This window comes from Erigeron canadensis, chromosome 2 (genome assembly GCF_010389155.1).
Source record: "Erigeron canadensis isolate Cc75 chromosome 2, C_canadensis_v1, whole genome shotgun sequence".
In the NCBI taxonomy this organism is placed as follows: Eukaryota; Viridiplantae; Streptophyta; class Magnoliopsida; order Asterales; family Asteraceae; genus Erigeron; species Erigeron canadensis.
Genome location: NC_057762.1, coordinates 32,125,444 through 32,141,329, shown reverse-complemented (window position 1 = coordinate 32,141,329; position 15,886 = coordinate 32,125,444). Strand labels below are relative to the sequence as shown.

At 29.7% G+C, this 15,886-nt stretch overlaps 1 protein-coding gene across 1 annotated transcript; it reads right to left on the bottom strand.

The window, feature by feature from the left end:
* Window positions 1-6,063: 6,063 nt before the first annotated feature.
* Window positions 6,064-6,955, bottom strand: LOC122588091 (protein ALP1-like). The gene is made up of 2 exons (XM_043760233.1): window positions 6,817-6,955; window positions 6,064-6,701 (listed from the first exon to the last, which is right to left on the bottom strand). Exons 1-2 carry the CDS (start codon window positions 6,953-6,955, stop codon window positions 6,064-6,066), a joined length of 777 nt encoding a protein of 258 aa, XP_043616168.1.
* Between the last annotated feature and the right edge of the window lie 8,931 nt (window positions 6,956-15,886).

The window sequence follows — 15,886 nt, the reverse complement described above, 5'->3', positions numbered from 1 at the left end:
TCTACTCAGTTTTTTGCGCTTTATTGTATTACTTGTATTTTTTTGGATGATAGTCATATGTTGCATATTTTTTTTAAATTACCTTTTGGATAATAAAGTTATACGGAGTATAATAATAAGAATGGTCATTTGTTATACCAAATTTGTAATCTTAGCATAATAGATTTGACATGAATCAAACAAACATAAACAATACTCAAAATTAACTATCATGTTTATTCTTATTTTTATATGACTCTTTTATATACCTGATGTACGTAATAAACTCACAAATCATAGCTTTGAGATATACTTATCATTTTCCTATATAAATTTTTAAGTATGTAACCACACACACACACATATATATATATAATATCAATTGTTTTAATGTTTGTTTTAAATTCTCCAACTGCCAACAAAAATCCAATTATACTTGGGTGGAAACCTCTAACTCTTCAACTCAGGTCCTAGACATTCATCAATAGAAAAAACATACAAAAAAGAACCGCATCAAACCCACAGAATTATGTAATGTGCTTTGCTCGATTTGCACATAGGTCATTTGACACCAGATTCCGATTCACCTAAAGTGATATGGATTGTTCACTTCCCCTGTGCCCCGTACTTATATGATAGTCAAGTTCAGATAGCAAGATGCATTATCTTCGTATTTATGGTCTTTGTCATGCTATTACTAGATGAAAATTTTATACACACTTAAACGCCTCATCAGCATCCTTCTCCCTTATCTTAGATAACTATGCCTAAATATGCAAGAAAAGTAGTACTTATGTTTAGTACTTACCTCGAGATTGCTTCGCTTGTCAACACAAGAACGAAACGAGTGATTAAGGCTTGTGCCAATAGAGGCCTGATGAAAATAAGTTGCCCAGTAACTTGCAGATAAAGGACTGGTAGGTGGGAGCCCATATTTTTCTTGACTGGAAGAAAGCATGTACAAAATCGAGAGCAGTCGTGAAGCCTGTAATAGTTCAAGGTCAAAATCAAGCATATATATGATGTCAAGAACTTTTGGAATCCCACTTTCAAGATTTAAACTAGAAAAGGAACCCTGATAAGATTTATAATGAAAAGGACATAAAAAGGATGCCTTTGATAATGTAAAAAGCCCCGAGCCTTTCAAATTAACCATCATTATCATCATCTACTACGATATACAAGACCTTTTTGTAAAATCATCAAGACTTCCCGGCGACGGGCCTACCGGAAAATCATGGTGGTGCCCAGAAAATCATGGTGGTGGTCGGAGATGATCATGGTGGTGGTCGGAGTTAACTTACATATGTATAAGTTACATGGACTTTTTTTAGTTGGACTCATTTTATCTTTCACCTATATATATATATAGGTGGTCGGAGTTTCCTTATTTTGAAAGCCATTTTTTTGTAAGAACCTTAAGAACTTTTATATTATATATTTGTTCATATGTTTTTTTTGTTCATTCACATGTGAAATGATATAAAAATATATGTTATAGAAGAAACTTTTTCAAAAAACTTTCAAATTAGCCTTTTATGAACTTGTGAATGAATTTTTTCATGTTTTTTGTTCACATGTGACAAACGGCTATATATAAGGTTTCGGAAAAAAAAAATTCTTCAACGACATATGTTTTTATAACGTTTCATATGTGAATGAATAAAAAAATCATGTGTTTCAATATGAATTTTAAGAGTTCTCATGTTTCTTACAAAAAAATGGGTTCTCAAGATAAGGGTCCCCTATTTATTTATTTATATATATACTAGGTACTTGACTCGCGCGATGTGCGAGTTTTTATAAGTTTACATAATTATTTATAAGGTATTGTTAATAACAACTCTTATTATTAATCAACCTCTTAATTCGCTTTCATTTTCATTAAATCTTGGTGTCCATTGTAGAAACTTATTTGCATATATCATTTCACATTGTACTCCATCATGTTTGTTGAGAAATATTTAGCAAATTTAAAATATATTTAAGGTAATATTTGACCGATTAAATAAAGTATATTTAAATTTTAAATTTTTGATAGATAAAAATTAAATAATTATTGTTGCTTTGGATTTAAAGTGAGGTTTGAAAAAATTTAATAGGTTAGTTATTATAAATATGAATATAGATATTATATAAATGTAGATTTAGATTTAGATATATAATCTATCAATTGACATATTTATTTGTGAGTGATATATAATTAGTTTATTTGTGAATCATTAAATGATATACAGAGATTTAAGAAAAAATAAATATATTGGACGACTATTCTCATTTGATTACATTTTGTAATACTTATTAATTTTCTAATCCTATTAAGATTCCTTTTTATCTATGTTATTTTTCAAATATATCTGTCCATCTTTCCGATTAATGTTTATATATATAGGTCTTTTACATGTGGTTATTAATTATTATTGTTCAACGAAAAATTAATTCATTAGAAATTCTTATTACCCGATAGGTGAAACTTTTCTTCCATAGAAACACAAATGATGCCTTGCTTTGATACATTCCAAAGTTGATCATATCCTCAATTGTCAAGGCTTAAACATCTTATGTATTGCATGATAATTCTAAACTAAAGAGAACATAAAATTAGATAATGGCCGAAAGCAATGAGAACATTATGTCTTGACACCCTTACTATATTCTTTCTCAAAAATAATCTATTTGTATCTATGTAAATCCATATAAAATCTACAAAATGAATCACCAAAATAAAAAAAAATAAAAAGGAAAATCACAATAAATAAACCTTGATATTCTTTCAATGTATTAAGTTACCAAAAAAATAAAAAGGAAAATAACAATAAATAAACTTTGAAAATAACGTAGTCACACTTTTATGAAAGGGATTTATTTTTTTTATTTTTAGTACTTGATTTCTCTTATTAATTTTGTATACGTTTTTACATAATTGTAAAAAAATATCAAAATTACACATAGGATAAATCCTATGTGTCAATTTTTAAAGAAAGTTTTAAGTTAAAAGGAATGACTTATAATGCTTGGATAACTACTCTTTTATTAAAGTAATAATAGATAGATAATAGATATTGTGCACAAAATAAAGGGTTGATATTAATGTCGCTCTAATCTTAATTGGAGAAAATCTACATGATCGTATATCAGTATTATTTTACAATTTGTTATTTGGTAATATGATGGTGTAATTTTTATCTAAAAAAATAAATAGTTGCATATGATGGTGCAATTTTCTTCTAATAAAATTTGAATAGTAATATGATGGTGAAATTCTCATCTAAAAACTTAAAAGGTCTCATTTCAAAATGCACGTGATGCGTGCATTTCTGGCGGGAAGGATAAAGATGACAGACCTGAAAGAAGGCTGTTGCAGTCACCTAGTCATTGTCAGTTGTCACCTCCAAAAATATCATCAAAAATGCAAATTTTACCCAACTCTCCCCTTTCCTTTTCTTTTTCTTTTTTTATTTTCTTTTCTTTTCATATTACTCAATGGTCAATTTATAACTCTACAAATACTTTATATTACAATTAATCTCAAGCTTTTCTTTCTATATATATATTTTATAAATTCATAATATAAATAAATATATTAAAATTAGGATATCGACAAAAACGATGTATCTATTTTAACTTGTAAGTTTGATTGTTGTCCTAGTGAAATTCATTTTTTCATAACAAAAATAAAAAATAACTAATTTAATACTCGTATAAGAGTAGCATCATGAAAGTAAATATATATATTTATCCATTAAACAGTGGTCAGAAGTGTTTCACTAAATTTGTTATGCGAGGCCTCGGAGGAGTTTAGTCCAAAGTCTCGAGTTCGAGCCATGGTAGGTTTTCCTCGACGGTATTTTCCAATTAAGGAGGTGGTATGATGAGAAAAACTATTTAGGATCCGCTTAGTGCAGGACTCTTTCGTTGTACGATTAGCACACATCATACGCGTCTGAGGGTAAAATTCACTTGTAAAAAAAAACAACCCTAGATTCACAACATATTATAAATCATATGCTCGTATCATCAACAGACATAAATTTCAAGTATGTCGTTTTTTTCAATACACACAAGTGTTTTACTTTGTTTTAATCATGTATCCCTTTCTGTTTTCTCACATACAAATAATAACATATTACAAGTCATATTATCAACACACATAAAATTCAATTAAGTTGTTTTTCTCAATACACACAAGTGTTTTACTTTATTTTAGTTATCTGTGTATGAGTAATATAAATCGGAAAACATAATGGATTCATTACATGACATTTTATGTATAGAGTTTTTTTTAGAACAAAATTTATATAGAGTTTTGTTCCTATCATTATCAGTCACACATGTTTTTCTCATATCTAGATTGCAAGTATTTTGGGTTTTTTTTTTTTGTTATGGGTCAACGAACAAAAAGATAGTTCGCCCCTATTTTTTGTGTTATGGTATCACCAACATACCAAAGCAGAACATTTTCAACATGTGGTCCATAGTGTGTGAACTTAGAATTACCATGATTTTGTATATGCCCTATCATTGACATATTATATATGTCATTCCATAGAACCATTTTATATATACAGTAGATGGAAAAAGTGAATATATAGATATATATACACACGTGGCTTTCTAATAACAAGTACAGTTCTAATTTTTTCTTTTCTTGAACAGCGTATACACTAACTAGTAAATTACACCAAATAATAGTAATTAATCTACATATTGCTAAGGTTTGATCATTGGTTTCTACTCCAGGAAAAAAAAATTTTTTTAGCTTTGATCCCATATTAACACAAGTACGGGCGGTTTGAGTTACGTGTTAGTCGCTACCTTTACATGCATATATACTAGCTGTATAACTCGTTACTAATATTCCCTTAATATTTGTGTACAGAATGTATTAACGGCTATTCCTCCACATCTAAGATGTACTAATAACTTGCTATATTCATGTATATACATTCATGTAGAATTCAATATGTATACATTCTTTGTACAATATATTCAAAAAGTTTAGTGTTGTACATCAAAAATAACATTAAATTTGATGTAAAATGGCTATAATGAAATTTATAAATTTGATGCATCAAACTCAAAAATTTAGTGTACATCGAATGTTTATAAATTTGTTGCACGTCAAAAGTTTAGCGTTTGTTATTGCATCAAATTTGGTTCACATAGACTTTCGTGTATACCATAATTATCATTAAGTTGATAGGATGATTTTTTATATTTTTATAATGATATTAAATATAATAAATGGTCTTAATCTCTTAATCGTTTATTTTAAGGTGAATTTTGTTTAAAATTTCGTATCGCAATTCGACAACGAAAGGTCTGACATACGTTCTCTTAACCGAATTCGCGCTAGAGAACTCATGACTCGAAGTAAAAATGTCTATTTCAAATACCTAATGGGGATAAACCTTATACTAATCCATCCGAAAGTATGACGAGTAATAGGTGTAAACCCTGTCCTCTCGGACCTGAACTTAAGAATACCAAGTCAAGCCCTTATAGAAGGACTACATATATTTTAAAGTTGGTTGAATAGGGATTCATTCGAACCTTGGACTTATAAGTCACTAGGTTAATTCCAAACTACTACACTAACTCATTATTTTTATGTTAATCATGATACAAAGTCTATTATGCAAAAAAAAAAATTAACAAATTGAGTCTTGCTCTAATCTTGATTAAAGACTGGCTAAATAAACAAATAATATTACACTACAATTTGTTATTTGGTGAAATGATGTGTGATTTTCATATAACAAAATTCAAGTCTCATTTAATAAAGAAAAGAAGCAAAATTAAAAATTACAACTGTTGAATTAGCAATAGTTGATTTGAATATACGAGTATGTTAGGGTGGGGGAATGCTTCCCCACTCCTCCTCGATTTTTCTTCTCTTCCCCTCCCCACCCTTTTTGCTAGGAGCACCTCGTCACCCTTTTCTATTTAATTTCATTTTTATTTATTTTTAAAACTAAAACATTTTATTTAATAATTTAAAACTAATGCAATATTAAATATAACAACAAATTAAAACACCAAACTACAATATTAAACGAAACGACAACACAATACATAAATAAACTAGCGATCGATGCCCGGGGTGAATATGCGATGAATATGGTCAATGAGATCCATCCAAAGATCGTCGTGAACGCTTGGGTCATATATCTCTGCCAGTCGATCATCCGATGGCTGTGGCACAACCGGGGGATCTGGAATGTAATCAAGACTTATAGTGTGGTCCTCGTCTTTTAAAATCATGTTATGAAGAATACAACATGCATACATGATCTTACGGATGGAGATTTCTTCCATCTGTCGTGCCGGTTCTCTAAGTATTTTCCATTTCTTTTTGATAATACCAAAAAGTCGCTCCACATCCTTCCTTGCAGCCTCTTGTGCCTTAGCATATCGAATCCTTTTCTCACCAGTTGGATGAGAAATCGTTTTTACAAACATCGCATATCTTGGATAGATCCCATCCACGAGAAAATACGGGTACTTATATTCGGTTCCATTTACAGTGAAAGGAACCAGCGGGGTTGTGCCGTCTTCAAAGGGATTGAACAAAGGAGATTGGTTAAACACATTAATGTCGTTGTTTGAACCGAAAACACCAAAGTATGCGTGCCAAATCCAAGAATCCTGTGACGTCACTGCTTCAAGTGATATCGTCGACCCGTTATGATCACCCCGCGTGTACTGGCCACACCAAGCCACTGGACAATTATCCCAAGCCCAGTGTGTACAATCAAGACTCCCTACGTAATATATATATATATATATACATTATTAAACCGAAATTATTAAACTACGTAATACATATATATATACATAACAGAATATAATCTCGAAAAAGCCTCATCAAATTTCGGTTCCTCGGCAAAGTAATCTCGAAAAAGACGGTTGTGAGACTCAATACGATTATCTCTGTTTGTATACTTTCTTGAAGAGGAGGCGGTATCACGGACATCTTAATGCGTCATTGTGAATAGATTAATATACCGTTCCGTCTCGTCGGATGAACTCGAGTCCGATGGCATATTTGGGGGTGTTGGGCTGTGTTCCGAAAATATAGGATTGTTGAAGAAAGGGTTCATGATTGTTGTTTGATAAATTATATGTGTATATATGATATATGTATGTGTGTGTTTTGTGTTAGTTTGAAAGGAAATCAAAAAAAAAAAGAAGAAGAAACTTGCTGTGAATGAAAAAGAAGAAGAAAAGAGAAGATATAGAGAAAGAAGAAGAAGAGAAAGAGAGAGGGGTGGTGACCTTTGGTGTGGGTCCCCCTTGCTTGCTTTTTTTTTTTGTTTCAAACTCACACGGTTAAAAAATCCGGCACCACGCACCCCAACTCTCTCCCCACCCTACCGGTACCGGGGGGTCGGCGCGGTGTGCCAACCGGTACCGGTCGACGGTCCCCTCCCCTACCCACTCCGTCCACCCTTATAAGGACAAAAACGTAAATATCCTTTCAAAGGTGCCTATTTTTCGGTCGGGAAAAAGATGACAAAGGGAATTCTGATTTTGAGTTCTGATTGGTGACTGTGCCTTCTGGTCAAGATGTCATACGATATCAGAAAGTCAACTTTTTACTCTATTCTAATTTTGTGATAGAATCAATGTTTTAAATACCGGCCGGTATTACCGGTATTATTGGTACCGGAGACCACGCCGGTATTTTAAGTCCGGTATTTTGCCGGTATTTTCACTATTCAATACCGGCCGGTATTTCCGGTATTCCTGGTATTTTTCGATATTACCATACTGGTATTTCCGGTATTTTCAAAAAATAAATTTTGATTTTTTAAAAAAATTGTTTTTATAATACTTTAATGTTATTTTTTTGTTATTTGTGAACTTTAAAACCTATATTTTGTTATGAAATACATATTTGGTATTATTTTTGAGTAAATTATAATTACATTTTGACTATTTTTGTTAAATTGTAACAAGTTTTGTAAGATTTTTACACAAAAAAATATAATAAATTAAAAATAGTCGTACCGACCGGTATTTCCGGTATTACTGAAAATACCGGTAATACCGGAAAAATTTTTCACACCGGTATAACTAAAATACCGGTTATTAAAACATTGGATAGAATCCATATTTTATAATTTGTGACACTTTCTCGCTGCAAGAAACTTGTATCTCTATGCTATTTGAAAATATAATCTCAAACTTTTTCTTGACTTGTTATTCTATACTAATTTAAAATATTATCTTTATATATTTTATAAATATATTTAAAATAGTAAAAGTGAGATGATGCTATTATATACCTAAATTTAAAGAACTATCCTCTTACATCTTAAATTTTGATAGTAGAAGAAAGTTTGTGCGATGCAACGACGATGGTGGTACGGACAGTGGTGATCCCTGTGGCGACGACGTGGTTGTTAATGTAAAGGTGGTTGATGTAATAGTGGGTAGCGTATTTATATTAGAACTTGAGAGATACTCCGTATATATTATAAAGGGTATTTTAGGTATATATTTTAATTATAAAAGAAAGCTTTTAAGCAAAGGGACATTTTGAGTATCTTCAAGATAGAAATTTTTTTTAAAAAAAAAAAGTTTATTTTATATAAAAGTAAAGATATTTTGCCCAACAAACAAAATGACATGTTAAATTTGAAAAGTTGTAAAAAAATGTAAGATTTTAAGAATTTTCATCTAACGTATAATAAAAAAACTAGAACTTCCCCGGTTAAAATATATGAATAGGTAAATAAAAAACTAGAACATTGACAAGAATGATATATCAAATATATTTTTTCACATAGAAAAAGATTTATCCTAGCTAAATTGATGTAATATTTAGAAGGGGTCAAAATTTGATATCCTATTATCGAGGAGGATTATAATTAGAAAAGATAGTTGCTAAACAAGTATAAAGCAAAAACTCTATTGATGTAATATTTAGAATGGATGTCCATATCCTATTTACCAGATATATATAGATCTTATCATTTATTAAGAGATTGTTTTCTTGGGAGAAACTCTATTGTTGTAATCTATATATACATGTATTCATGAGATTAATAAGATAATTTTTGATTTTTCTCTATCTTTTGTTCTTGTTTATGTTCTTTATTTTACAGTTTTACAACACGTTATCAGCACGCTCTAAACCATGAACAAAACTTTCGACCGACAATAAAAATTTTTTTCCCGAAACATCGTCTTTGGTCAACTTATTTTTAATTGATTTCCAATCAATATTTTACATTAAAAGATCAAGTTAACTTTGTTTCTTTGTAACTTCATCCTACAGTTTTTTTTTTCTTTTGAAGTTAACTAATGGATTTTATTTTTTTTCTCTTTCTGAAACATCAATCGGATAATCAAAATATTTTAATATACATAATATATTTCTTTCATCAATTAAGATTGAGTAATCATTCCATCTCCAATAATTTGATATAACTTATCGAGTCGAGATCAGCTATTTGATTTGCATATGGACTTTTACCGTGATATGGATTAAGACGTATATACATACAACGGGTTCGCGGTGGTCGTAGGTGATGGTTTCTACTTCGTTTCGTTTTTGCTAAGGAGCTTGTATTATTTCGTTTGCGGAGGTATATTCTATCTACCTATTTGATTATCAATCCTATATAGTTTATGCTAAGTGTCTAGTTCGTTTCGATAGTTAAACGATGCATGTTAAACTCACATATGCATTGCGCGCATGAATAAATTTTATATACCGAGTCCAGCTTTAGTTGTGAAGGTACTAGCTATGCGACTAATATGTATTAATAAAGGTATATTGATATTTTTTTAACGGTTTCATGATAAGGCATAATAAAATGGGAAGAAAACGTACAGGACGAACATATATAATGCTAAATGGATTGTATATCATTACTTTCAATATGTATTAAATTAGATTGAAGACAAATAATTAATAGATGCATTCGATCGATCTGTTGATTGAACTTTTGCTAGAATTAAAGTGGTAATTAATCAGGATTGTTTTTTAGGTGGTTTGATTCTTAAGAAAAGATGTGGATCATGTGTTGATGATCAAAGGCATGGTGTAAATATATATATAAAAAAAAAACCAAATATTATTCTTACCATTGAATTTGTTAAACTTGGTCGAAAATAACTCAATAAGCTTATTTATAAGCATGTTGTCAAGTTTTTGGAACTTTAATTAATAATCTTTGAAAGTTTTCAAAACGAATTTAAAAGAATGGAAGAAAATGATTGTAATAATTATCAATTATTTTTCATGGCTAAATATTTTAAACTGGTCATGTTTATTAGATAAAGCTTATGATTTATTTGATTCGATAACTTCATAATCTTCGTAGTGAAATACATGATTGATCTTATATTGGACTAAATTAACTTTGATTTATTTTGTTAAGCTCTCTAGCTACAAAGTTTGTATGTATTCTATATTTTAATTAAGGAAACTAAAGTTTGGTAAGCATGCATATGTTGTCCGTATCTTTTATAGATCTTCATTTTAGCAATCAATTTTAAACGAAAAATTCGAGTTTGATATAATCTACTAATTAAATAAGAATGTGAATAGAACATTGATTTTGGAATTTAATCATCAAAAAGCTGTGGAAGTGAACTTATAAAAGTAGGATGATAGCACAAATACGTTTACTTATATAATTCATCGTCCCATGAAAATTTAAACATCGGACTTAATGACTTGGTCAAAGATTATGTAAGCTCACCAGAAGAAATTAATTTCCATCCATTTACATATGCTTGTAAATCTTAAAACTCACTTTATACCTAGTTGACATCGATATTGATATTATGATTACTTATAGTATTATTGAAGGCTATTGGCTAGTTTTTGTAAATGCTAATGGCTTCTAAAATATTCAATGTAATTTTCTTATCTAAAAATATTATATGTATGCATGTGATTGAACAAGATTTCTAGATATAAAAGGAAATATTTTTTTTAGAATTGGCTGAGTATTCTTATTGACTAAGAATGAAAGAGAGAGTAGCCATTATAATGGGAAAATCTTGATTTATTACTTTACATGAGGTTTATACTTATTTAACTAAATACGTACAATTATATCCTAATTGCTAGGTTGAGTTTTCAAATTGATTTTGTAAAGTGGAAAATTGTATAAAGGAAAGTTGTTTGATCAAATATTTTATACGTTAAGCTAATTTTAAAGGCACTCGATACGTTTGATATGTTTGAGGAATATAATATGCTTGAGTTGACGCGCTAAATTGATATACTATATATAAAAAAAATTTCCATATGCATATTGTTTTACGTTTTCACATAAAAAGTATGTGTCTATTTGACAAAATTAATTAAATCACTATATGTATAACTTCATTATGAGTATTGGTGATGAATGATGATTTTTCTCTATGACTTAATACTCCATAAGTTCACCAAGATGCATTATACGATTTTATTTATAATGTTATATGAAACATTTTCTCTATATGTCAATTATGTGTCGTATGCTGGAGTATTACATTACTTTATCACTCATTAAATATGGGAAACTTGAATTATATATATATACTCTTATTACAGGGCTGTGTATAAATATGAATAGGATATTAGAACTAATGAAAATTCCTTCTATGTACATTGCTTTAAAGTCTATCAAATTTGTGTGACCCGATACATGCACAAAGTATGTGATATATTCTTAACCATCTATGTAAGTGATATTTGTTTATGTGGTCATTCATGTGGTTGCAACAGTTATAAAGATGAATACTTATTATTAGTGAAATTGTTAAGGTGATAAGACAAGATGTCACTAATTGTGAAAAGATTAATGAGTATTGGTACTATGCAAAAGATAAAGGTGTCACTATATAGATACACATTATAATCATGAATATGAAAATCATATTACTTAAATGTAAGATCATAAATAAGGAAAATGATATATGTGTATAATAAATGTTATGACGGGTATATGAAAGGCGAGAAAAATATATCTTGACTATAATTGTTTTGGCATTTGCGTATATGAGTAAGTTTCGTGGTTATATATGCTTATACGAGACTTTGTTGAATGATTAATGGCATAGATGTGCTTAGGAAATTTTGTCATTTCATCGTTATAATACATTTTTCATTGATATAAGGAATTATATTGATTTATGGGAAAGCTCAATATGAGTTTAAATAATTTGACGGAGAAAATATAGTTTGAAAGTACATATGTACAGAGTTTTCCAATATGAATTAAAAATGTTAAGTGCAATTGAAGCATTGCGGTCATAAACTGTGTTTATGAACCAAGATTACTTGACTAATTGGCATGACCGGTTAGACCACCCCGGGTCAATAATGATGTGAAAAATGGAAAAAGAGGTTCTTCTGAATGGTTATTTATTTTGAGATTATTTGCTCAATAAGAAAAGTATATGCCAATTTTGATAAGGATTGAATCCTTTTTATTTTGATGGAACATATGCAAAGGAGATGTAAGTATATAATACATCGTCCAAAAGACCATTTAGTGTTTTAAAATCGATGCATCGTCTAAATGGGTCATTAAAGTCGCAACATGAAGTTTCCGTGATTGATTGATCATCTTATAAGATTGCGAGCAGGTTTCATATTTGGCTATTATTGGCAATAATGATTAATGTTATAATGATCATTGGATTTTTGCTTTGTTGAAATACTTATTAAATATTTTTAAGCAATGATCATTTCAGAGTAAATGAATGACTATAGATTGAGGCCATGTTATTATTTAACATGTAATAACATGAACTCGCATCATGCCAATAGTGTTCCTCCCCATTGAAATTGGTTTATAGTCAGAAACCACATATATCTCATAAGAGTTTTGAATGTGCAATATATGATTAAGTTGTTTCACCACAATGCACAAAAATGAGACTTTAAAGAATGTTGGAAATAATGTTGGGAAAATAGACGTGCCTTGGAAGTGTGTAGGCTTATGCTTTGATTCAGTTCGAAACTGTCTGATTAAACTAGACATTAGTATGGCTGTTTTGGGTATGAGTTGGAACATGAAAGAGATACGTATTCAATAAAGCCATCATTGCAATATTTGCTTATGGCTTAAGTTTTTCATTGACATGATTTGTTTTCTCAACATTAGGGGGAGATGTTCCCAACATTAGGGAAAGATGAAAAGCAGCTGTTGAAATGAGTAAGAATGAATGATCAAAGATCCTCACATCAATTAATATAAACTTAAAGTTTGTGGGATAATTCATTTACATGAGTTAGTAATTGCCAGCAATGTAAACTGACCAAAAAAGTTGCTTATGCTCCTATTGGTAATAAGTTTATGAACATTTGAAAGTAGTAGAAAAGTTAATTCCAAATAAAAAGCCTCGAAAGAAAAGCATAAAATTAAGATGGTCATATTTTGAGGTAGAAAGACCCCAAGAGTTTAATGATTAGAGACTAGACATGGAGGTTTTGGATAAACCCCGGGTACCTAGAAATAATGAGATCTCAATGAATTGTGACATGTCTAGAGAATTGTGGAATCGAAAATAAGTAAAACGACGTCAAAATTGTTTGGATATGATAGAGCTAATAGTATATATAATTGTGAGGATCTTGAAAAAACATGCATGAACGTAACTGATAAGATATGGATGATTGGTCAAAGATGAAAAGACGCTAGTTTTTTAGGACATGAAGTCCAAGCACTTGAAAGTGCGTAAATTATATGATGATAATCTGTGTTCGAATATTGAATAAGAAAAAATGAAAATATGACACATAGATTGTTGAATAGATTTTGTATTAGTTATGGACAAGAAATTTCATATGGTGGAAGCAACTATTGATCTATTGAAAGTCTGGCAAAATAAGATATTTGATTCGCGTCTAAAGAATACGAACAGAGCTCATTTGGTTTTAGGATTTAATGAGAGATATCAAAAGCATGAAACAGGTTTCGTGATTTGAAAAGCTTAAAAACCTATATGAAATTGGAATGTGATAGAATCGCATTAGTGCGTATATATTGAAATGTGCCATAAAATTTACTATGTTAGCTCATGATAGTCCATAAAGAAGTTTGGTTTTAAATATGATATGAGTTTCAATACAAATTGAATTATTAGAAAATGAATTTGAGATAAAAGACAAAGACTGTCTTGATTTACGAGTTGACTATGTTAAGTACAATATCATTGAGCATCATAATAACTAAAAGAGGAAGCTCTACTTTTTGTGGACAAGTGACGCTCATGGCTATGAGGTCACATGATGTTGAAAGAACCCCCTCGAATTTCAAAGGCGATGGTTACAATGTTGGTTCAAAAGTGTCGCTAAAGTATTGATGGTTATCGATTGCTCATTTTGCATTATTTAAATTGAAGTTGTTTATAAAACTTAACTTATGAAGTACTGATATGTACTTAAATGAAAGTTTTTATGCATGTTGAAATCTTAAATTGGATATATGAGCCATATGTGGTGAAATCAACATATAGCAAGTTGGTTCATGAGTAAATCAAATTGATTTATCAAGACACTTATTACAATAACCTGAGTCTTTGGTCAGTGATATTGATTTGTGTTAACTAAGTATTTTAAGTGATGTGATCATGAGGGGGAGAAGATACGCGCTGCACTCTTTTTCCCTTGAGCAAGGCTTTGTCCCACTGGGTTTTCCTGTCAAGGTTTTTAACGAGTCAACATCCCCAAACGTATCAAAAGAATTATGTACTCTTTTTCCTTCACTAGAAATTTGTCTCATTGGGTTTTATCTAGCAAAGTTTTAACGAGGCATAATATCTTAAATATATGGACATCCAAGGGGGAGTGTTTTGGATAAATATAGAATGGATGTCCATACCCTATTTACCAGATATATAAAGATCTTATCATCTATTAGGAGATTGCTTTCTTGGAAGAAACTCTATTGTTGTAATCTATATATATACATGTATTCATGAGATTAAGAAGATAACTTTTGATTCTCCTTTATCTTTTGTTTTTGTTTATGTTCTTTATTTTACAGTTTTACAACAAAAAGAGCTTTTTTCCATATTTGAATCAATTGATATATATATGTAATGTTTTTACGGATAATTTTATTCACATTTGAATCTGTATTTCGGTTTCATGGAAACCTTTTATCATTACTTAATTTTTCATTTTCTTCTTACCACAAGGTTTATTTTCATTTACGTACATATTTTTTCTTTCTGCCAACAATGCGGGATTGATTAATTTGTTCCTATGAGATTTTCTTGATTTTCTTTTACTTTATTGGGTGTGTTTTGTTTATCTTTATGAATGTCAACTATTTGGGTTATATTGTCTTTGTTTTTACGATGATATTTTTGGTTTTAATTACCGAATATGGGCAACTTATTTAATTAAACTGTTTATATTTTATCAGAATTTCCATTTCTTGATGGTAGTAAAAAATTCCTTATTGTGTTTTAGTGGGATAACGTTTTATATTGACTATTTAGTGGTTATTATTGCATTATAACTCTTCTTTTGATTTGTTTGTAATAAACGTAACGTCTTTTGAGACAATATCAAAATAACTCCGTACTTGTGTAATCTCTTAACAAATAGAGTACATGTATATGCTATTTTGATTTAAAGAATTTCAAAGTGAGTGAAAAATTATTTATTGACTTTGCCAATCTATATAATTCACGGTCTTTAGTTAGAATGTTCGATCAAATTCCAAAAGATAAAAATAAAATGAAAATAAAAAATACAAGTATGCTCGAGATCTTATATAGGGAGTTTAAAGAGGTCAATATTAACCCCATACAATAAACATAATGTCTTCTTGTGTAACCCCCAAATGACATACCTAGTTTGGGTTCTATTTTATGAAAAAGAAAGCTTTTTTTTCTAACACCATCTAATAATTTATCATAGAGATGAAACTCTATTAAAAAA

Bases quoted from the DNA above. Each gene is read 5' to 3' on its own strand.
- LOC122588091 (XM_043760233.1), bottom strand. From the start codon at position 6,955: ATGTCCGTGATACCGCCTCCTCTTCAAGAAAGTATACAAACAGAGATA. The intron at 6,702-6,816 runs GTATATATATAT...ATAATTGTCCAG, and splicing joins TCGAGATTATATTCTGTTAT to TGGCTTGGTGTGGCCAGTAC.